The 24,012-nt window shown below is 43.4% G+C and overlaps 1 protein-coding gene across 7 annotated transcripts in view; it reads left to right on the forward strand.

The window, feature by feature from the left end:
• Nucleotides 1-24,012, forward strand: part of phldb1b (pleckstrin homology-like domain, family B, member 1b) — a 111,821-nt gene that overhangs the window by 74,234 nt on the left and 13,575 nt on the right. The window contains exons 7-19 of one of the 7 annotated variants that reach the window (XM_087179872.1): nt 7,932-8,249; nt 9,638-9,781; nt 9,938-10,075; nt 12,738-12,866; nt 15,439-15,594; nt 15,808-15,918; nt 16,308-16,397; nt 16,772-16,906; nt 18,112-18,222; nt 19,638-19,799; nt 21,656-21,796; nt 22,963-23,079; nt 23,184-23,289. In XM_087179872.1, the coding sequence (XP_087035998.1) occupies nt 7,932-8,249; nt 9,638-9,781; nt 9,938-10,075; nt 12,738-12,866; nt 15,439-15,594; nt 15,808-15,918; nt 16,308-16,397; nt 16,772-16,906; nt 18,112-18,222; nt 19,638-19,799; nt 21,656-21,796; nt 22,963-23,079; nt 23,184-23,289 (1,858 nt within the window). The remainder of the gene's footprint in view (nt 1-7,931; nt 8,250-9,637; nt 9,782-9,937; nt 10,076-12,737; nt 12,867-15,438; nt 15,595-15,807; nt 15,919-16,307; nt 16,398-16,771; nt 16,907-18,111; nt 18,223-19,637; nt 19,800-21,655; nt 21,797-22,962; nt 23,080-23,183; nt 23,290-24,012) is intronic. The other 6 variants (XM_087179873.1, XM_087179874.1, XM_087179875.1 and 3 more) reach the window with 6 other exon arrangements.

Genomic DNA, 24,012 nt, shown 5'->3' on the forward strand with positions numbered 1-24,012 from the left:
ATTTGTATTAGACTATGTGTTGTCGTCAGGATGAAGGGAAGGAAAGAAGCCTGCACACTTCGGTGCACACCTTCAAGTGCGCCGATTTGACAGGTCAGGAAAAATGTTTTATGTGTTGCTTAGCAAAAGTCCAGCACTAGCTCAGTTGCGGAACTATTTGTTTTGGCGTAGCTAAATAAATGACGAAATAAATATGCAAATCATGATCTGTAGTTACTTATTAATCAGGGTGTCTACAGAGATTCAGGGATGAATTTACTACCTTTTTACTACCTTCTTACTACCTTTTTACTACCAGCACGACTTTATGCTACAACTGTAGCGGCGTAAAGTGTGGCCTAGATGTGTATAAGAGACAGGACCCTGTGTGTGTGTGTGTGCGTGTGTGTGTGTGTGTGTGTCATGGACCGGTATCGTGTGCTGGGGGGCAGCGGGACTGTACCGGGGCCGAGCCGTGGTCAGAGCAGGGAGCAGGCTGTGGTGTACATGCTCGCTCTGGCTAAAGAGAAGCCGGTCTTTCTCAACGGCGTGGCGGCGCTCATGAAGGTAACTGATGCCGCTGCTAATATTAACGAAGCTCTGCTCTGTCTGGATTTTAAATAGACGGTGGATGTTCCTGCGTTGGGCTCTTTGGTTTTGATGTGGATAATATGTGCACTGTTCAGGGCCTGTTGATGACGCGTGATGCTGTGTGGTTACGAGCTCAAGGGGAGCTTTCAGGCCCTCACGCTGCTTTCGGTGGGATTTTATGAGCTAAGCTTTAGAAATATGTTACATGCACTCACACTGTGGTTGCTGACATGATATAACATGTACTGAGGGGAAACTTCAGCTCTGTAGTAAACCTGAGAGGCAGGTATTCAGTAGCTGCTCTCAAAAGTGACACAACAAAGACTCTTAGTAAATAAAGAACAAAACATGAATAAATTAACTGTTTTCAGGAACAGTTATCATGTTGGAGATGTAAAGATTCTTTGTTAACCATGCAGGAGAGGAAGGATCTGGTCTCAGCTGATGTTTTTGAGTCGAAGCTGTTGAGATTTTGTGCAAAATTTCATTAATTCTACATAACCCCAACCCTGAACCCAGAATTGGAAAATTCTTTTAAAACTGAAAAACCTTCTGAAACAGGAATAAGTTTGTCAGATGTGAAGGAAAAGTTCAGCACTGATTCACTTTCTTGACTGGAGTTAGCTTGGAGTTCCCCCTTGGGGCCCCCAAGGTGAAAAGGGGCCCCTGATGGCCCCTCATACTGGTACATTTTGCAATGACAACTATAAACCCTCTTAAATCTCCCATAAAGACTATACATAGAGTGCACTGCTGTAGCAAGCATCTACTGATGCATGTGAGGTGTTTAGGGGACATTTGTAAATTGTGGCATTTGCTAGTCTAGGTCTGTGTCTAGGATCGCCGTTGCTCTCATGTCTTTGTGTTAAGCTGAAGCTATTAGCGCTAACACCAGAGGCATAGCGAAGATGGGAAACAGCTAGCTAGCCTGACTCTGTCCGATGGCAACAAAATCCACCTTCCAGCGTCGCTACAGCTCGTTAGATTACCCTTGACTAAAGCTAGGCTAGCTGTTTCCCTCGGTTTCCAGTCTTTATGCTAAGCTAAGCTAACCGGCTGCTGGCTGTGGCTTCATTTTTCATGCACATACAAGTCTACGTCTCAATCTACGTCTCAAACAAATGAATGAGCGAACACATTGATCCAGTGGGAACATGTAATAAAGAATGATTTATCATACAGCTCAAACACTGTCCAAGGACTAAGCTTATTGCAGAGACGGGTGAAGAGGTCACCAGGTCATGCTGTGGGGATGACTTGACTAATTTAGTAGACGGACACGGAGCAGAAGAGTGTGTGGAAACTGACTTGGAAAATAGTGCTGCGAAATTCAGAGCTGTTTTTCACCTCGTATATCAAATATCATATTCACTGTGTTACTGTATTTCCATTGTGGTTTTTCATGATTGTTTAGTCTGTAAGTTCAGAAAGACTCATGTCTTCATATTGTTTACTTCGTCGGACCAACAATAAAACTCAAACATTTTAAATTGATACTGATTTTAAAGGTAAAAATGCACCAGATTCAGAAAATGTTTGGGATTTAAATCTACACTAGTGGCATGTCTCTATTTCAGTTCGTCACTTCGGTCCAGACAGAAATATTTCAACATGTATTAACATTTACCGTCCCCCAGAGGATGAACCCTAATGACTTTGTTGACCCTCTGATTGAACCATGAAGGTGACGTTTGAGCTTTTGAGTGAAACGTCTCATAGTATTGCGTTGTAATTCGCATTGAACTCTTTGGAAACCAGGCTGCTGTAGCTCCTGGCAGCTGTGTGCTTGGTGCTGCTGTTTACTTTGGCTGGCATGCTCAGTATAAATCTCCTCTGGCTAAACAGTCTCACATGGATATTCAGTGCAGTGGTTCACTACTGTACCAACCACATGTTGTTGACTTTTATTTCATCTCATAGTTTCTTGTTCACAGCAAATTATTTAACTTTACAGAAGCTGATTGAACTGGCTGCTCATCTTTGAGACTCTTGTCTTATCTCCGTCCCATCTCAGTAATGGAGCCATAATCCTGTTTATTATCCCCAGCAGTGTTTGGAGGATATAAAAATGAGACTCCCATCTAGGCTTTAATCAGTGTATTTCGTCTTTGATGTTCTCATCTCTGCGCTCAAAGTGTTTGACGTGATAAACTGGAGCCTTGGTCTTCACTTTGAGAGACGCCTCCGGGGCTTGGATCCCACTTGAAGAGGAGGCTTCAGCGGTTTAGATGCCAGCCGCCCCCACCGGGAGCAACAACTCCGTAATTTCATCTCGAGATCGGTGCCAGCGACGCCAACATGAAGGACCACCAAGCTTATTATCCAGTGAGGTTGGCTGCCGCTGGAGAGCCTGTGTGTCCCGTTCCCTCTGCCTGGCTTTGATGCTCACGAGTTCCTCAAGGGAGGGAAAAAAAGAAAAGAATTAAAAAAAAAGCAGGAAAATAAAATAGAAACATTATATTTCTTGTTAGGATCATCTGTTTGTTCCTCCTCTGGGACCTGAACATGATGAAGCCTCCGAGGATCAGAGTCTGATGGTGAATGGGGTTTGTTTAAGAGACGCTGAGTGTGAATCTTCACCTCCGCCTGCAGATGTGTGTGGAGATGAAGGCTTTGTTCAACCTTTACTCTTGAAACGCTATGCACGTGAGATTTCTGTTTACACCTGCGACATAGGTGAACGCGGCAAAGAAAAAATACAGCTGCACGGTTAAAAAGTAACCGCTCTGATCAAAGGTGCGCAGACAGGGAACGTCCCCCGGGGAGCACAGGGAGGAGGAGGGAGAGACATTAAAGGGCTCTCAGGGGAGAGAGGGAGACGCAAGGAAGAGATGCTGACTGCTGGGAGGATGAAAACACCTAGAGAGTAAAGTGACTAAATGAGGGAAAACCGACAGAGTGAGATGTAGGATGTCACATTAGAAAAACTGTCTGCGCTCTATAGGAGCGTGAACTCACGGGATTATTCCAAACTGCTGCACGTTCAACGGCGAAAATGTTTTGTTGTGTTTAACAAAACAACAACTTTGCACCCCATTAAAGTCCTACAAAGAGGAGGCTGAACCGTCGACTTATTGACCCTCCAGAGTGAGTTTAAAGCAAAAAACTGTTTAAAAGATGAAAAATGCAGTTTAAAGGATCCTCGTTCTGCTGCTGGTCCGATGTGACGACACAACTTTAGATTAAACTTTCTGAAACTGTCTTATAGGTTTCATCTTCAAGAGCATCACTTTTGGTTGGCCCTTTATTTATCAACAGATCAGTTGTATTAAACACTTGAATATTAGTTTTTGTCACTATTAGTAAATAAATAAAGTTTATTCAAATTCAGTTCATCAGAAGTTCAGTCAAAATGCAAAAACAGGGATATAAGAACGTAAACGAGCTTATTACTGTTGCAGCGGACTTTTATATGTTGTTTTGTTATTATGGACAATCCCTTTACTTTCCAATCTGGGGATGAATTAAATAATACAGCACATAGTCTCACTTTAACTTTGAGAAGTCGTTGTTCTGCTGTCACCTGTCACCTGCCTAAAGATAGAGACAGAAAAGATTGAATTTCCACATGAAGAACAGTTTTTTTTTTTTCATCCACATTTCAAAGAAACATCATCATCATCATCAGCAGCTTCAGTGTCTGTGTCTCTTTATTGAACCCAGTCGTCATGAGAGCCACCCACCAGCTGAGACGTGGAGGACTGTGGGATGTGTGAACTCTGGGAAACAGGCGCTCCACAACCACACGGTTGTTTGGTTCATAAAAACTCATGTGTGTGGGATTTACACGAGCTGCCTAATGTTGCATCTCTAACAGTCTGCTGTTCGATTTGGCAGCTTTGTTTTTCTCTCGGGATGTTTACGAGAACAAAACTCTTGGTTCTGGTTTTATCGCATTTTTGTTAATTGTTAATTTGTTGTGTAATATTTTGGAAAACACAGAGTCGGATGGTTCTGTTTTAAAGTTCTGTGTGTTCAACACACTGGCATTAGTGAAGAATCAGTGATGTTTACACCTGCGTTCATAGGTGGATATTAGACTACAGCGCTTCTCTGGGGATGTTCAGAAAACACGGCTGAACCGAGGCCGTGTGTGTTTTTGTTTATCACATTGTCGGGTGGTTTCAGACTCGTGACTTGGCGAGGACACAGCAGGTCTCACAGAGGCAGATTTAACTGTTCACGGATCAGCTTTGACAAAAAGCAATAAGGCGATGTAGGAGCTGATAGTTTGACCCGGGCAGTATTTAGGCTTCAGACAATATTGGCTGAATGACTGAATGTTGCCGTGGAGTTCACCTCCAAACCTCCTGGAGGATGGGGGATGGGGGGATGGGGGGATGTTGGGGGTTGATGGGGGGGTTGTTGTGGTGGTGATAGTGGTGGTTTGTGGGTGTTACTAGCTTTCAAAGGCCAGTATTTGTTCATGTGCCTCTTGGCCAGGTTGGTTTGTTTTGAATGTGTTCCTCATCTGTTGCTCCCCACAGTGTCCGTCATGAGAGTGAGTAAACCCACATTTTCATTTGTTTTATTTCTTGTCTTCAAGGTTAATGATCCTGAAAAGCCTCTTGTTAAAGGCTCAAGAAGTTGATTTAAAAGAAAGAAAAAGCTATTTGCTATATTTTGGGACGTAGGAACATGTTTCTCTAACACGCCTACAACTGCATCAGCTCATTGAACAATTGTGGAAATATCTGTTCTTCACGCCAGAAGCTGTTTGTTTCCAACTGGGACAAGCCATCTGGTTTAAAGGTTTGGATTAACACACTGACCCGTCGTACCACCGTGTTCCTTCGCAGCTCCGAGAGCCCTGAGGGGCTGATATCTACAGAGAGACCCGGAGGTTTATAAACAGCCACCGATCGTAAAAATTCCTCTGACGTTTAAAAGACCCACGTGAAGAAAACGCAGAAATTATGGGATTCGCGTTAATCTGTCAACGCGCAGCTGATCAGGAGCATAATTTGTCATATGTCAGCCGCCGAATGTGACGCTGCATCAAGTTGATTTATGTTGAGAGCAAACACATTTAATGCTGTGAGATCTGTGTGTGATCCCGCCGCTCATCCACCGCACAGGTTCGGTAGCCCGAAGGCCGTCTGGCAGTCACAACGATACCGCTGGCTCTCAGTCAGCTCTCCTGACAAAGACGAGACGGGCGTCAGAACGCTGAGTGGTCTAATCTGTGTGTACGTTCGAGCAGATGTTGAGTGGGAGGACTCGGGAGTAGTCGTAGACTTTGCCAGAAAACGTTTGAAGTTTTGCCTCTTTTTCTTGTGAATACGCCGCTCTGCTCTGTTCTACAGCCTAAAGGGGTGTTTTACTCCCACCCACTCACTTAAAAGCTAACTGGTCCCAGATTACAGGTTAAAAACTACAGCTCCTAATCAGGCAGATGCTCCCTCAGTGGGAAACTGCAGTCTGAGGGAGCGGAGGCACCAGGGGGAGGTTGTTTGTGGGTGAGAACAGTTTGTGTTGCCAAGTGTCTCCACACAACAAGACACAGACTGGACCTGAGCTCAGTCACAAGAGCATGAAGCAACAAAGTGCTTCTTTAGCTCCGAAACCTTTATCCATCGCTAACGACGAGCAACACATTCATTTTTGTGGAGGTGTGTTTCTACTGAGTTATAGTTTGACGGCTGTAAGGTGAAGTTTAAATGCTGATTGTGATACTTTTGGTTTGAATCGCCATTATAAGTGTGAACAGTCAGTGTCTTTTTTAAATTTGACAATTTTGAACCAGAAGAATTGTTATTATATCTGATAGAACGATCAATTGAAATATTGTCAAAATCGCAATATGGCCAAGTGTGACATCCAAATCGCAAGGAGCTGCAATTTTGATGAAGGTGAAATGTGTCACGACAGACCATAAATGAACCAATGTGGCGCTGCAGAGACGCCTCAACCTACAAATCATGTTCTCCAGACGTGAGGGAACGTGTGTGTTTGGTACAAGACTCTAGCAAAAATCATATTGTCGTAATTTTTATATTTTTATCAGTTAAAGTGAAGTGCAAAAACGGCCATTGCCCCTAAAAATGTGACTCATATCGCAATTTTGACATCAGCCCTTACAATAACTACTTGCTATGTGACAAATAAAACCTATTTCACTTTAATATTGCCACAAATGCTAATTTTCCGACTTTTTAAATATCACTGCTGGACTCTGAAGTCATGATAGAGTCTGATCCTGGACTACAGGAGCCGGTTCTTCCTGAATCTGGTGTCTGATGTGGATCTGCAGACCTCAGGGACGCTGAGTCTGCAGCCCAGCGGTTCAACAGCAGACAGCAGCTGACATTTAGAGTTCAGAGGTTACTCCGTTGGCCTGGTCTGCCTGGGGGGGCCCCCATAGGTGGGCTGACCCCTCATAGTGACAGCTGGACAACCAGTCAGAGAGTCTGACTCCCAGGCTGCACCCAGGAGAGAGCAGTGTGTGAACGGCTGCGTTGTTTCAGACGTGAGAAGAGTCCTGACAGACTTCGTGTCTGCTCTCACTGAAACTGAGGCTGGATGGCAAATCCAATAAAGAACATCTCTCTGTGTAGCTTTTGCGGTCAAGCGTTAACCGGTGAAGCAGTGAGGAGGTGAAGTGGGTCACCGACCAGCACCAGAGTAATTTAGTGTCATTTTCAGAGTGTTATGATGAAATTCAGTGGGATTTATAATATTAGCTGCCATTAGCTTCAATGCAAACACATCAGCAGGAGTATTTAGGCACCACTTGGACACAGGAAGTGAGATAACAGTGATAAATTCTCTATCACATCAGGCCTGTAGCTTGGCGGGTTTTTACTACTTTAAAGTGTAATTATAAATAAAAGCAGCTTTCTCCTCACTCAGACTCTACATTATGTTCTATATACAGTCTGTGGTTCCAGTACAAGCTCACTGTAGGTTTCCAATGAATGAAGCCTCAACCTGATGCTCTAATTTGTCGCCACGCCTTAATCCACTTCAGAAGATCCACACGGACCACTCGGTAAAGTTGAGCTCTTTACTTCGACACACAAACAAAAAAACAAAAAGGAAAACAGAACAATGTCCATTTCCAAAGTTATTAAACGAATAAACAAAGAACGAGAGACAGAGAGGGAAAAAAACAAAACTGTGTGGCTCCGCTCTGCCTCCCGGCCCCTCCCCTGGCCGAGGACTCAGGTGCGCCGTAACTAAAAGACAATGATCATACTCACCTGTTCCTTTATATTACTAATGTAATTGTGTTGCATTACTAAACATCTTAAACTGTAAATACTGTAAATAATCCTTCAATTTCTTTTACCACTTAGGTTGATGTATGTGGAAGAGTCTGGTGATGAGCTACGTTTCATTGTGTTTGTGTTTTGCCGCAGGAGAGACAGCGACTAGAGACCATCCTGAACCTCTGTGCTGAATACAACAAAGGAGAGAGCCCCGGTCTGGACCCTCTGGGCTCGGCGAGGACGGGTTTCCCCGGGGGGCTGGCAGACGGCTCTGGGCGCAGACCGTCCATGGAGAACGTCCTGGGAGGGACGCCGTCCTCGGCAACGCTCCGCCTGGCGCAGAGGCTGAGGGAGAGCGATGATGAGAACCTGAAGGAGGAGTGTAGTAGTACGGAGAGCACTCATCAGGAGGTGAGGACGTCTCCTGCTCTCAGCACAGCATCAGCTCTGCACAATGGAGACAGACAGGTCAGAGTGAATGCATGTCCTCCATCAAAAGACGCTCTCTCTCTCTCTGCATGCCGCCGTGGAACCAGCATGTGCCAGTAACGCGCTCGGCTCTTTCTAAACCAGCGGTTCTTAAAGTGACGTCTGCGGATCCGAGAGAGGAATCAGAGGGATCCTGAGGAAGGGAAAAGTTTAAAACTAGGAGAAACATATCAGAAAGTGTCTGTTCATATCAAGCCAGGTTTAAACTGTCGCCATATTTTACTCTTTCAAGTCATGAAAAACAAAAGTGAGCACACATCATTTATCACATTTATCAGACGCAGCAAAATGACTACAAAGTACTGCCAGCATATTAACATGTGACTAAATTACAGTCCATTGTACAAGTATTATAGAAGAGTGGATCATAATGATCTTTTACTGTTGTAAAAAAGAAAAAATAGTAAAAGGAAGAATTCAGAATCAGACTGAGAACCTGCAGCCGATGACTGAAACTCCCGGTGTAAACTGTTATAAAGCACATTTACAGGCCGAACAAGAGGTTTCTTTATGAATCTGCTCCTTAGATAAAACCCTGTCAGACTGGGGGATGTTTGGAGAAATTAGTGTCACAGATTCATGGAAGTGTAGGTTATGTTTTTATCAAGTAGAATATTGTCTCACGTGGATGCGTGTGACGTGAGCATCATGCATGTTGTGTAAGGTTGAACTGCATATGTCCCACACATCAGTGACCCTGCATGACCAGAAAAGAAAAACAAACCCAGAAGCGTTGTGGTGAAGAATTTAGTGAACAACGTGTTTAATCGTACAATAACGTCTGTGTTTGAACATTAAGATGCACGACTGATAAAATGTTGATTTCTTGTATTTGTGAGGGAAAGTCTGCAAATGAAAACATTAACTTCACAAACCCACACTCAGCTACTTCCTGCACCTCCCTCTCTTTTTTAATTCTCATTTATTGGCTTTTTTTGGGCTTCAGTTACAATTTACTGTGTCACCTGCATGAACCACATTAATCAATCACCTCCATTTATCCTCAGTTTCCTCTGTTCTGTTGTTACATATAACCTGCCATTATCATTATCCTACAATTTTGAATTCATTTGAATGAATAACTTTTGTACTTTTGAATGTACAAAAGTTTTTTTTTGTTGTTTTTTTTTTGTTTTCAAATCCACTGAAATGACATTTAGACCAGAAACCTCAGTGATCATAAAATAAAAAAGTAAATTAATGGAAACTTGTGTGTAAATAGATGAAGTTGGCTCAGTACAACAAGGATAAAGTTCAGGCCTGATGAAATATCTCACAGGTAATGGAGAGGTGTGTCCTTCCCTTCCCCCCCTGACTTCACTTCCTTTCTTGAAAGCCTGATCTCCTCTGTTCCCTCCCCCACGCAGCACGAGGACTCCAGCTCAGGCAGCGCAGGTCGTCTGGAGCTGGGTTACCTGGTGGACGAGCGGGTTCGTGTTCTGGCTCGGATCGACGAGCTCAAAACTCGACTGACTGAGCTGGAGCAGCAGCTGCAGGAGTCCAAACAAGAGGTAGCATACAGGAAGTGGAGGCTGGTGGAATATCGTTTGATTTATTCTGAAACCAGTCCAGACTCGGGTCAACACAGTTGACAGTATTTTAACTGTGTGGTCATGTGCGTCTGTGGAGGACTGGAGCTCAGGCTGCTGTTTGTTGTGCTCTTCCAGGCGGAGATGGAGCGCGCCTTGCTGCAGGGCGAGAGGCAGGCGGAGCTCGACCAGATGGAGGCTGAGACGGACATCATCACTCAGCTGCAGCACAAGCTGGACGAGCTGGAGAGCGCCATCCAGAGGGAAAAAGACAAGGTAGAGAGAGCGTTTGAAATGTTTTGTATAGGATTCAGGTATTTGCTGAGGGTTTTGTAACATTATCTGACACTTAGAAATCACACACACTCACTGCCTGTGTTTTTTGTTTCTTTTACAATCTTCTAAACATACTCTTTTGGTCTCTTACATCCTCTACATGTTCTTCCCTACATAAGTCAGTTTCCTGTTTGTTTCCTGCAGAGTTGAATTTACTGCACAGATGATTAGAGAGTTTGAGGAAATAAAGGACTGGATTTACCTCCTCGGGTGTTTTTTCTCTCTCTCTCTCTCTCGCATGTTTTCAACTTAGTGTTTTGTCAGTTCTCACCTGTTTCCTCCTCAGCTCGACTCCTCCTCGCTAACTAACTGACATCCATTAACCTCTAATCCTCTCTCTGCCTCCTCAGCACTTCAAGTCACTGAATCTGATCCACTTCGCTCCCCTCCTCCTCCTTCTTCTTCTTCTTCACTGTCTGCATGACAGACCCCCCTGTAGGCCAGGACACCTGCCCTCCAGTGGCTGTGTGGGATCTGTAGTCTTTGGTTCTGTAGTGCACGGGTTCTTGCAAGAGACGTATAAATGAAGTTGTTCCAGTAGCTGTAGCATGTCCTCTGTAGCGGGTTAAAGGAGTTCCTTTTTTTTTTTCTTTTACCTACATCCAACACTTAACACTTACAGGAATGACAGGACGTGTAGAGAAAACACATTTACCTGCTTAGTGTCTTGAGTTTTTGTTGTGAAATTGTTAAAATCAGCTCTTGTAAAGGTTTAAAGTTTTTGTCTGCAACAAAAAGTGAACCAGGAATAATTGCTTTGGTCAGATGTCTCCGTGTTTCCTGTCTTTGAATTTTGTGTCTCATTATGACCAAGAAAATGTCAGTTTATGTGGAAGTCCGTCTCAGGAAACTGGATCTTCATTGACTTGAAAATGTTGGTAAAATTAGCAGATAAATATAAACTGAACAAAAATATAAATGCAACACACAGAAATAAAACTAGAGGGTCACGTCACGCCTCAGGACCCTGTTACGTTTTGTCTGCATGTTTTAAACTGTCGAAACATGAGTTGGCAGGTTTGGTTCAGTCGCTTGCTAGCTTGGTTCGTCTGTAGCTAAAGCTTAAGGGTTTGGGATTCAACACCGGCGGAGCAAAGGTTTCAAGTGTCTGTTGGCTCATTGCTAAGAGTTGGATAATAATAAACGTGAAGCCGGGGGCAGGACGGAAATAAATGGGAGCCCCGACTGTATGTTAGTCAAACACCGGCTAAATATGCACTAACGGCTGTTTTTACTTTTTAGCATCTTCAAAGCTAGCTAGCGTCACTTAGGTGAAGTGTTTGTAGCTCGCAGCGGGTGTGATGTCACTTCCTGTTACTAGTAATGGGGCTTATGTGTGATAAACTGATAAGACCCAATGGCAGTAAATAATCTTAGTAATTAAGCTTTTAATCGAACATTTAGCTGTAAAGTTCAGTCTAGATTTGTCAGTGGGAAAATCGTAAACTACTTAGTTATTTATGTCCAGGCAGCAATGGTTAAAATAATTAATAAGATGATGATAATAATGATCAATTTCATTTACTATATAATAATCCCAAATCGATAGCAAGTTTTAGAGTGGCCTTTTATTGTGACCGGCCCAAGGTACACCTGTGCAATAATCCACATCTGGATATGCCACACCTGTCAGGTGGATGGATGATCTTGTCAAAGGGGAGTTGCTCATTGACACATTAGTGAACTAATTTAAGAGAAATCATCCAACTGTGTGTAGAAAAAATCTTAGATCTTTTATTTCAACTCATTAAAAATGTGACTAAAGATAAAAGTGTTGCATTTATATTTTTGTTCAGTTTATAAATCCTTAATTAAACAGTGTTTCTACAACTGACAAAAACATTTTCTGGCATTATGTTATAAAAGAGACATCACTGCTCCAAGCTTCCTCTCAGTTCCGAACAGAAACAACAGAGAAGCGAGTCTCCTGTTTATGCTGTCAGTCCTCGAGGACCTGTCTGCCTTCCCACATCAAAACACAGAGGGTATAAGGTGAAACTGTAAAACCACCTTTGTTCCAGAAACAGCAAAGTTAGTAGTTATTGATTCCTGAGTTTGAAACTAGAGCAGCACCCAGGAGAGACGCTGCTTCTGTACTTTAACTGGAGAAGCTACTGTACTCTAACTGAGACAGTGTCACTACTGTCACGTTATTGCTCAGCTGTGACTTTATAAATGATCTGGGGCCGTTAAATTTCATGTAAATTATGAGGCAATTTTCTCACAGTTTATTGAAGTTCTACCTGTTGGAGATTATGTCGGTTCTCTGAGGATTTTTAACCTTCAGTGACAAAATGAATGGTTCATTTTAGCAAGTTCTAGGTTTGTTCTCATTTGATTTATGGATTATAAATAAGACTGGAACCACAAAATGTCTCCTGTTACCCATGAGCACCCATTCATCATTTCATCCCAAAGGTTTAGTACCTACTTCCTGTGCTCTGCTGAGCTCTAAAGATCAATCACGACGTGTCTGTTGCTAACACCTCGCAGCTTTTTTTTTATTTGCATGGCGTGGATTTTGAGAAGTGTGTTTCTCTCTCTCTCTTTCTCTCCCCTCACCCATCCATCCTATGTTTGGGTGTGTGTCATGTCTTTCTAGGAGAGGGCTAATGTTGAGGCCGAGCGCCGGGCCCTGCAGAGCCTCCAGGAGGGCTACGCTGAGCTGAAGAACCAGCTTCATAACTGTCCCGAGTCCCTGCGAGAACAGTTGCAGGAACAGCTCAAAAGGGTGGGTCGTCAATCGAGCAGAAGCACCTAGACCACCACCCCCTCACCTACAGACTCTAGTTTGCATTAGCCTTCCCCTGAAGCTCCAACCCAGTTCCTCCTGACCTGCAGCCACAGAGTTACCTTCTTTCTAGTCTTCTTTATTTATTTATTTGGATCCCCTTTAGCCACTACCAAGGTAGCAACTACTCTTCCTGGGGTCGACTCAAGTGAACATAAGAGGGAACGAGAAAATAACGACAAATACGAACAACAGTAAAACTACTAATAAGGATAATAACAACAATGACAAGTAACCACGCTAAACAGTCAGTAAAGCATTTGATACAGCCCAAAAACAATAGAACCCCTAAAAACAGCATTTACAGTTTATTATATCACTTATTGATGTAAGTATTGATCGTGGAAAGACACACGGAAAACTTCTGTAGTTACTTCTCTCTGTGTTGGACCGTATATGTGCCACCACTCGGCACACACACACTACCAGCACACATGGTGCTATTGTGACCTTTAACCCTTTGGCAGTGGTCTGCAACATGCACACACACACGCACTGTGTGTATTTACGAGAATCCCCCTCAGTGCCCCTCACAGACGTGCAGGAATTCTCCCTCCTCCACGCCACACCTACACGCCACCAGAGCCTTCGCGTTGACACGGGGGCAAACAAATGGCCCCCGGTCACTTCAGCTGTTAGTGATGCATTTTGGTTAAAAGTGTTGGTCATGTGACACGACCCTCGCTGCTGCTGCTGCTGTTGCCGCCGCCGCCGCCGCCGCTGCTGCTGCTGCTGCTGCTGCTGCTGCTGCATGTGTGAATCTGATCTGCATCTCTTCTGCGATTTGTCGTGGCTCACATAATTTATATAACTCCTCACTAATCAATTAACATAGGCCCTGACTAGATCCATTCTCTGTCTGTCCTCGCTCTCATCCTGTGACTTCTCTATGTGGATTAATGCTGTTGTTTTGTTTAGAGTCAGACTGTGCATTTTGTTTATTACTTATCATGAAGGTAAACAAGAAAAAAACAGTAGAATAATTAATGTAGACTGTGTTTATTGGTTTAAATATCTCATCAGTTGTCAATTGATACTGTGTCAAGCTCCAGGTGAAGCAGGAGCCCTTTAATTATTGTAAGTAACTAGTAAGGCTCACAATCAGAGAGGAATGAAGTTTGAGATCTGATTGTACTGAATTTTATGATGGACATGAGGGAGTTCCAGCTTCCATCAGGACAGCAGAAATACATCTCAAGATAGAGTCGATGAAAGTGTAAAAACTTTTGCAATTTGTGCTCTGGTGTTTGACATTTTAAGACATTTTGTTTTGATCATTTGCAAAAATAAATCATTTTCACCCCAGACTGCATCAGTGAATTTACACTGGAGGCTGTTGGTTCAAGGGTGCTACACAGGCCCTGTTCAAGACCTGATATTAACGTGTGTCTCAGGTGATCCGATAACAAGTGGACAGCTCTAAGTTCAGGTGTGAACGCACCCAAGAAGCACTGAGGTGATCTAGACCACAACCTTTTAGCAGTGTGAACATGTATCGCTCCTGGGCCGCCTACTCTACTGACGTCCTCTGCCACCGTGTGATTAGTCTCAACACAGTTTATACTGAACTGAAAATATTTTACTATTTCAAATGGATAAAACCTTATTTCTGTAGAGCTGTGAGCAGCGCAATAATTCACTCACATACACACACACACTGACAACAGACCCGTGGCTAAAAACAACCACACATACATGTTTACATATAGAGCAGGGAAGGGAGATCCGATCACATGTGGTCACTCGAGACGGATGGTGAGATGCATTTTAAAAGCCAGGCGTGAACTGATGTACTTAGAGCTGACCACTTGTGATCGGATCACTGAAGACACATGTTAACACCAGGTCTGAACCGGGCCACAGACCAACACTCATCGCTCTGCTGACGACAGAACAGCTGTAAAACTTGAACCTGTCAGCAGCTACATAGAGAAGGACAGACAGAACACCTCTGGAATACACAGTAGAATATGTATTTATATACTGTTTTTATATTATGTAGTGTTTTCAGTGCAGATATGTTAATACATATGTTTTGTTAAGAATTTTTCCATATAGTGTTTGGAGGATTGTTGATGTTTATTCTGTAGCAGCAGAGAAGAGTTATAGTGACAAAGTGAAGAATCAAATCAGATTTTTACCATAAATCTCTCAGTTTTAAATATGGTTTTTCAGTGTATGTGACCCTCCTCTTCCTCCTGTACTCTACAGTACCACACACCAGTGGCTGTGCTGCAGTAGGAGCATGTTCTTCATGGCAGTCTGCTTGACTGAGCGCGCTGTGCTTTTAGTTGTCCCCCACAAAACGAGCTGCAGCCATGTTGGAAAGGCGTTTCAGATACAGACGTTCACGGTGTTGCCGCTTTGCTGTTAGCAGTCACGCTTGTCTGAGGACAGTGGATGGCTTTAAAATGAGCATTGTAACTAGTTTGTTTTTTCTGTTTTATATGATGCAACCGCTGATAACGTGTGTGTGTGTGTGTGTGTGTGTGTGTGTGCGGGCCTTTATCAGGATGGAGAGACGTTGGAAGCAGGAACCAAAAAGTTTGAGGACCTGGAGTTTCAGCAGCTGGAGAGAGAGAGCAGCCTGGAGGAGGAGAGAGAAACCATCACTCAGCAGCTGCTGCAGGAGAGAGCGGAGTACCACAGCAGCGTGGCCAAGAGGAAGGTGAGGAGACGCCCAACACACACCGACACAGAATATCCTGATTATGGTTTGAACAATATGGGTTTGTGTGTAAGAGATGAAGCTGCCAGTTGCAGTTATTCAGCATCTGTTTAGTCTGACATTATTTTCTTATCCTACACTTCATCTGATTTGCTCTGCTGCTGTTACAGTTTACATTCAAGATTTAATTGTGTGTTGTGTTTGTTTCTGCAGGAGAAGGTGTCTGCTCTGGAGAACCAGGCCAACCAGCTCAGCCTGCAGGCGTCTCAGGAGTGTGAGCGTCTGACTAAAGACAGAACCCTCACACTGCAAATGCTGCAAAAGGTGCATTTATAATCATAATAATAAAGTTTATTCATCAAAATCAGAGATTACAAAGTGCTTCACAAGGATGGAATAAAAAAGCAAACAACAAACACATGCAAAAACTTTGATAGAAATGTGTTTTTAGAAGCAGTTCAAAAGAAGATACTGATTTTGTGAGTCTAAGTTCATGGGGAAGGTTGTTCCAGAGTCGTGGTGCCCTGTTAATATTTACCTGTTCACATTAAATAAAGTTTCATTCAAAGTGGCATTTTAGAAAGCACAGTGATAGATGATTGCAGAGAAGCTATCTAAAAGTAAGCAATTTACAATAATACTGGTGTTGGGGAGACTTTCTTCGTTTGTCCCAGATTTTAAAAGTTAATAACTCTTATGTTTTTTTGTTGCAGGAGAAGGAGAGGCTGTTGGCCTTGGAGAAGAGATACCACAGCCTGACTGGAGGGAAGAGCTTCCCCAAGTCGTCCACTGCAATGAGAGAGGTGAGAGAACCGCTGAAGCTCAGTGTGTGTCCAGTGAAAACAAACGCACATCCACACTCGCTCCTCCCGACCTGAAAACCAAAACGCAGCTTTGATGACTCGCAGCTGATTGTTCACCTCATCTACCTCTTTAACTGGCAGTGACTTGTTGGTGGAATCAGACTAATCCAGAGATTTATGAAGGAAGATGTAATTGATATGTTATTAACATATTGACATGTTGTCGCTGGGCAGCGCCGCCTGAAGCTGCAGCAGAGGAAAGGCGAGTGATAGAAAACCTGTGTCACGTGTTCCCTTTAACTTTGAGTTTGTATCTAGTGTCCCGTAACTGTTCTGTAGGTATTAAAAACACTTATCCCTGACTGTTGAAACAGGAAATGCTCCATATCAGCGAGGCTGACCTGTTGTTGGAGGATGTCCACTCCTCCCAGCATTCCCTCTGTCAAGCCTCTCCTTCCTACTTACATCCCTCCCCTTCCTGTCAGTTGTACCCCAGCAGCCCTACGGAGGTAATCGGACTAACGACCCCTTGCATGAAGCCCGCTACGCCCTCCCTGCTTTCTCTCTGTGCAACTCACCCCCAAAAGGTCACTCTGTCTGCACTGTCAGTGTCCTGGTCGCACTGTGGCTCTAAATGTGCCTGTGATGTGCTGCTGCTTTTTCCACTAGACCTTAAAGGTCCCATATTTTACACTTTGAAGTGTTGAGCCATGAGAAGATTTATTTGTGGTTTTAAGAACCAAAAACCATCTCAGTGTAGTTTTACATCTGCTCTCTCAGGTTTCTCTCTGGAGCTCTAGTAACAACAGGTCTGTGAGCCAATCAGAAGAGAGGAGGCTCTGAGCCCCTCTTCTGATTTGCTGACTGTTTTCTGAGTGATCCAATAACAATAAAGCAGATTTCAGGTAAAAACACTCAGAGAAACCAAATCCTGCAAGGTTTGGATGGTGGGTCCAGGTGGGCGGGGCTTGGTGACTGCTTTGTTGTGACATCCCAAAGTTCCAGAAGTCCTGACGGCTGGTTTTAAGGCTCAGTTTCTGAATACAGGCTGTGTGCATTTCTCTGTGGACTGAGGCTTTGACACAGTATTAATATAGAAGCTAGAGCTGATCTATAATCACACTACACATGGACACAGACCTTTACACTGTATGGGACCTTTAATTACTGTTAATTAAGACGAGCCAGCACAGTAGCTTTCAGTTGAAGTTGGGTTTAGTCCCGGGATGTAGTGGATTAACCCACCTAGAATCTCCCTCTGCTCACTTCTTATGTTCAGAAACGTTACCAGTATCTTCTCACTGCATTATGATCAACCAGATGTGCCAGTTTTAACATATTGACCACTACATCACTGGTTGTCTGTCTGTGACCTGATTGTGTGTCAGCTGCTCCTGATGCTGAAGAGACGCTGTGTTTGTTGCTGAGTGTGTTCCTGTTTGTCTGTTTTCACACACACACACACACACACACACACACACACACACACACACACACTGTGCACCTTTTCACTGACATGACAACAACCAGATAAAAAATGCACCTGGTTGTTGAAGTCTGAAGATATCACGTCCAAACTGAAAAGCTCAAGGCATTGTGGGTTGTTTCTGTGCTTCTCTGTGTGTGTGTGTGTGTGTGTGTGAGTGTGAGTGTACTGTACATTGTCCTCATGGCTTCTCATCCTGTCTTGACTGTTGGCGGCCGCTGGCTTCAGGAGTATATGAGGCTGTCGGACGTTTATAAGATGTACCACCGTGACAGCAGCAAGCCCGCCTCGCACGGCCGCTCGTTTGCCATAGATGCTACATTAGCTGGCGCCTGCGAGGTACCATCACTTCCTGTCTGTCTCCTTCCTGACTCTTCTGTCTTAATTCAGTCTCTCTCCTCCTCTCTCTGTCTCCCTCATCCCTCTATTTTCATGTCATGCTGCTCCCTCTGCTGGCCTGTAGTTAATCAGACTGACTGTACTGTTGGCCTTGCTCTGTGGTGCATGTGCTCGCCCTCTCTGCTGCTGTGTTAATTTACAGTAGACACTGAGGATAGTGTGACTGGATCACATCAGGAATGCAGAGGATTTAATGAGGGTTGGAATGACAAATGTAGGTTTTTATTGAGGCTGGTATTTTTATTACTAACTGCAGGTTGTAAACTGTAATATTTCATGCAAAAAATATTCAATAATCCAGTCATAACTTAATTATTTATTCTGAAAAAGCATTTCCTGTGTAGCATGTAGGGAGCTGTGGTACTGGAACAGAAAAAAAAGTTTAATGAAGGCTTTTTGGGGCATTTTATGACAGGAAACGAGGGTAAAGTGAGATGGGTAATGGTCATAGACGACGCCCTAAAGCCCTCATCCATCAGGGCGTCTCACCAAAACAGCAATGAGACATATAAACATATTTTTCTAAACCGTTTTTATGCCTGGTGGTCAAAGTTCAAAGGTCACTGTGACCTCACAAAACTCTAAAATTCATAAACTAATTATGAAACTATTTAACTCAAAATCTTTAAGATAAAATGAAGTGATGGCATTTTATATCAAAGGTCAAAGGTCAAGTTCACTGTGGCATCATAATGTTCTGCAAAAACACTGTTGGCAATTATTGAACGCTGTAACTCAGGAAGAGATAATTTGTGACCATATCTCCTGTAACTCGGCTGGTTGGAAGAGGCAGAGAACCGCCATCTTTAGTGTTTCATATTTAGCAAAATAAGCAAAACGTGTCAAATGCATCTAACAGGACGGCCATTAAAGAACTTAAACTAACATAATAAAGTCTAAAATGATCAAAATTATGATTTTAAATGAGGAAATATTCGAGCAGTTTTGATTGGTTCCCATTGACGCCAGCTTCTAGAGACATGTGACAGAAACACGGGAAAATAAAACACATATGAAAAGTGATTTATTCCTGTCTGGTTTCTGATCAAAATGTCACATTTAAATAGATAATAACGAGATATGTAATCAAACTAACCGCAGCATGTTGGAGATGAGTGAGGCTGTTTATATCAGTCTAACCCTGATGTTGTTGTGTGTATTGTCGCTTTTTTGCTGTGTGTTTTAATCCTTTCCCGCCCTCCTCCCTTCACACCTTCTTGATGCAGAAGGTCACTAAGTGCACTCGATATGTTTCCCACCTGCTGCCTGTCTCGCTGACGTGTCTGTCTTCACTCCTGTCTCTCTCTCTCCTCTCCACCTGTGTGTGTGTGTGTGTGTGTGTTGCCTCTGGGAAGGAGTATGTGACAGTGGGCCAGTTAAATCAGATGTATGGGATGCCAAAGGTGGAGTCGTCCCCTACCTCCCCGCTTCGCCAGCCCCTGCAGTCTGGAGCCGTAGACCCCGCCTTCTCCTGCCTCCCCTCTCCTCATGGCTCCTCCCTCTCTCTCTCTGTGGAGGTGTGTGCTGTCCTTCCCTATTCTTGTCCTGCCAAACACCCGTGTGCTTGCACTTGTTTGAGGGTGTGAGGAAGTACTTAAAATATATATAAAAACAAAGTAATGTTTTATTACTTTGTGAGCATTTTCTAGACGTAAATTATCCAGTAACTCACGAGAACTCAAACAAGGATTAATGGAAAGTTTGAAAAGTCATGTGACAGGTGGACACCAACAAAAGAGGAACAAACTTCAGGTGCAACCACTAATATTAACAATGAGTCTGCTCCTTCTTCTGCTGTGAAATTACAAGATGTCACAGTTACAGTTCCTCATCGAGACGCTGTGTTTAAATCCAAATTAATACCAGCTTTTAATTCTAAACAGCATGTACTACATATAGTTTATTATAGCATAAGTTGTAGCAGTTAGTTAATTAACAGCTTTATGGAAATGATGCGACACAACATGAGACACAAACTAAAATCTTGCTGCAGATGTTTCACCACTGACAAACAGTTTATTTCAACTTTTGCAGCCGTGAGCCGTTCCCTCACTTCCTTTTGTGCTATGCATTGTGGGACAATAGTACACATCTGTAAACTAGATGTCGAACACTTATTATGTGTCAGTATTGACAGCTCTACTCTGCAGCCCTTTTATTGTTAGTTCCCTTCCTGTTTTTGTCTCTTGGCATCAAATTGCCGCCTGACATCAGTTTAAAGAAACCATTTTATTGATACATGGTTTTTAATAATCAGCAGTAATAAACTAATGTCATGCACCTTCTGTCATGACGTTAAATTGCAATAAATACAAAATAATAAAACACTGATACTCAGACACTGATCAGTCACCCGCTGACCCCGGTGCTTTGCTGACGTCACATCTGGGGGAATCTGTCTTGACTTCCAGATGTTGTCGGTGTGTGTATATGGCTTTAAGCGTTACAGGATAATACGTGACTTCTCCCTGTCGCCGCTGAAACCCGTGAAGACTCTGAACCCTGTGATGTTACTGGATTTGTCAGAGTCTGGAGCTGCTACTGTCTGTTGTGCTGCAGGTTTGCCTGAAGTCACAGACTCCCATTGTTTTCAAAGACCCGCTGAAAGTAGCTCACTGTCTTACAGCCGACTTTACTTATGTAATCCGTCACATTTAATATCACGTCTATTGCGTTTTTCCCAGTCAATGCTTCTGTATCTTCAAATTAAATTGTTGTGGCTGAACTGAATTTGTATAAAGCACTTTTATCACTTTAATGAGAAGAGAAATGTTTGTGCAGTGATGGGAAAAACCAGGACAGTATTATTTAACATCGTGATTAGCTGCATGATAGTCATGTTAGTATTAGCTGTATTACGTAAGCAGCGTCTCTCAGTCAGCTGTTTAAAATGTGTTTTTTCTTTTTTAGATCAGTTGAGATGAAACAGACAGCGGGTTCTTGTGACTGTGGTTAAAAAAACCTCCAGAAGCAACAAGAAAACAAAATAAAAGGAGTGTTATTCCTAAATTCTGAAGTGTAGAGACGCTGTAGGAGAGCTGAAGTGAATCAGAGGAAAAACTTTTATGTTCTTGTGAGAAACTGGGTCATTGCAGCAGAAACAGAATTAAAACACAGACATGTAAAACAGAGATTTAGCAGCTGGAGGGTATGAAAATATAATGCAGCTGACAACAATAATGTGTTGCAGATATTTAATTTCCAAAGTATAAAAAAACCTTAATTACAGCTTTTGAGAGTGTGTAAAACAAATTTTTCTACCCTCTCTCCACTGTCTTTGAATGCTTTCTAATCTTTTCCTGTTTTCTCTCCTTCCTCTCTCCTCCTCCTCCTCCTCCTCTCTGCTGCTCCGCCGCTCCTCTGTGCTCTCCAGTACCAGGCTGAGGGCAGTAGGCCTCACCTGCCCAAGCTAGATTTAGAGCAGTGGTACCAGGAGCTGATGGCTGACTCCAGCCAGCTATGTCCTCCCCCTCTGCCAGCCAAGTGTCTCTCGGGCCGCAGGCCTGTGCTGCAGGTAGAGGGCTTCCTTTCTTCTTTCTCCCCTTTGATTTTTCCCCACTCGTCCTTTTTGCTGTGATGTCTCTGCCAAACTTCAACCTGCTGCCACTCACTCACATCCAGAGAAGAAGTTGGCTCCGTGTGTGTGTGTGTGTGTGTGTGTGTGTGTGTGTGTGTGTGGTGGCTTTTTCATGTCAGGGGTTTAATCATGCTGCATTCACATCATTTGGAAAAGTTATTCTGCCATTTTTATCTTCTTAAAGACACAGTAAGTAACTTCTGCTGATAACAAAAGACGGCGTTTGGTGATGTTCAATAGCGTGGGATCATGGGAATTGTAGTCTTTACCACCGTTGTTGTCAGCTTCTCGCAGTTTGGATTCCTTCAGTGTCGGTTGTTCAGGAGGTTTTTCGGTCTCCTCCTCGTCCCCAAAACGTGGAGCGACTGGGAGCTGAGCTGTCTAACGTTACCTCAGCTTGTTTCTCTGATAACTTCAGATCCAGACGTCCGATGACTAAAATCCTTCATCTGGTTAAAATACAGAGTTGAAAACGACCAAGGTGTAAAAAGTGTACCTTAAAAATGTGACTTAAAACTGGATAAAAGTCAGTGTTGAGCTTCTGTCAGACAAACACACTGACACATGATCATAGAGGATATAATGTCATTGACAGGCGACCAAATGAAACAGAGCGTTACCATGATTAAAATCAGTTTCTCTGGTTTGAGAATTGATGGAATAGAAAGATAATGTAAGAACACAACTCAACAACGTATAGAACAAAGATGTAGATGTTTTTAGACATTTTAATGTGGAAAAGTTACAGATTATAACTTTAAGTTTGGAATAAAGCTGAGAAATCGTATAGTACGTGAATGCAGCATTATGATTCAACTATGCTATTAACTCATGTATTGTCTGTTGCTACTGATATTTTTCATCCAGCTCTTTATCTACTGTCACTGACTCCATCAGTGAAGTGCTGACATCAGACGTGCTCGCAGCAAAACGCTCGTCGTGCTTTTAACCGTGATTTTCCATCAGGTGCTTGCAGCTCATCCACAGTGGATTTCAGTTGTTCTTCTAACATCGTTCTAACATCCTCACCTGCCGTCACACGGGTCGGTTTTAACACAAACTCCCGATCTTGACGTCTTCTTCCTGTGTGTTTCCTCCCTCAGGTGTTCCGCTCAAAGCTGGACAGTGATCCAGGACTTTCTCTTCATCAGCCCAAATCCGGCTCTGCCTCCCCTCTGCAGCAGGGAGCAGCAACACTGGGACGCAACTCAAGCTCCAAGGTAGACCGTTTGTTTTCATCGGCTGTAGAGGTGTAGCTGTCGACCTCTAGTCAGGTTTATGTGGTGAAGAAGATTTAAGACTTGTTTCTGATCCTCTGACTCAGCAGAGCCCCCTGCTGGTGGCCAACAGCACTGGCAGTCTGCCCAGGAACCTGGCTGCAACCCTGCAGGACATCGAGACCAAGAGGCAGCTCGCTCTGCAGCAGAAAGGTAACTGACCCGGTCTGCTCCTCAGTTTCACTTTACATTAGCCGACGCTCGTTAACCCTGAGGTGTTCATTAATATTTAATTCAGTCAGCAGCAACTAGGATCACAATCCTGAAAGGTTGTGAACAGCTGATCCTGGTTAAACATGGGCTTAAGTAATAATTTTATGTGGCACAATTCACACGTTTATTGTAGTTTAAAGTGCATCACATAAAAAAGAAGACGGCAGCAGAAACAGCAGATATGCAGATGTGCATGTAAACATATATGTTCTACTTGAATGTGAGAAACTTCTAGAAAACTAACAGGTAACAAAGATAAAACGATGCAGTTAAATTTTCTAATAATGAGTAAACACGGGTAGAAAAAACCGTCAGTTAACAGATGTTCATTCAGTGCCGTCAGTATAACACATTGTTGGTTATTGTCCGGTGTCCGTCCGTCTGTGTGTGTGTGTGTGTGTGTGTGTGTGTGTGTGTGTGTGTGTGTGTGTGTGTGTGTGTGTGTGTGTGTGTATGTGTGTGTGTGTGTGTTGGAGAGAACAGGGCTCCTCATGCGTCACTGCTGTTTGACTAAATGGATGAGAGCGAAGCTGTCTGGTGTTTTTTAGCTCAGCTGGTTGCCACCCACGGGTGCTGGGTCGGTAACGAGAGCTGGTCACACACACACACACACACACACACACACACACACACACACACACACACAACAGCGTCTGCAGCTCA

Source organism: Seriola lalandi, unplaced genomic scaffold (genome assembly GCF_002814215.2).
Source record: "Seriola lalandi dorsalis isolate HSWRI2012SDOR001 ecotype SW California unplaced genomic scaffold, Sedor1 jcf7180002054875, whole genome shotgun sequence".
Classification (NCBI taxonomy): Eukaryota; Metazoa; Chordata; class Actinopteri; order Carangiformes; family Carangidae; genus Seriola; species Seriola lalandi.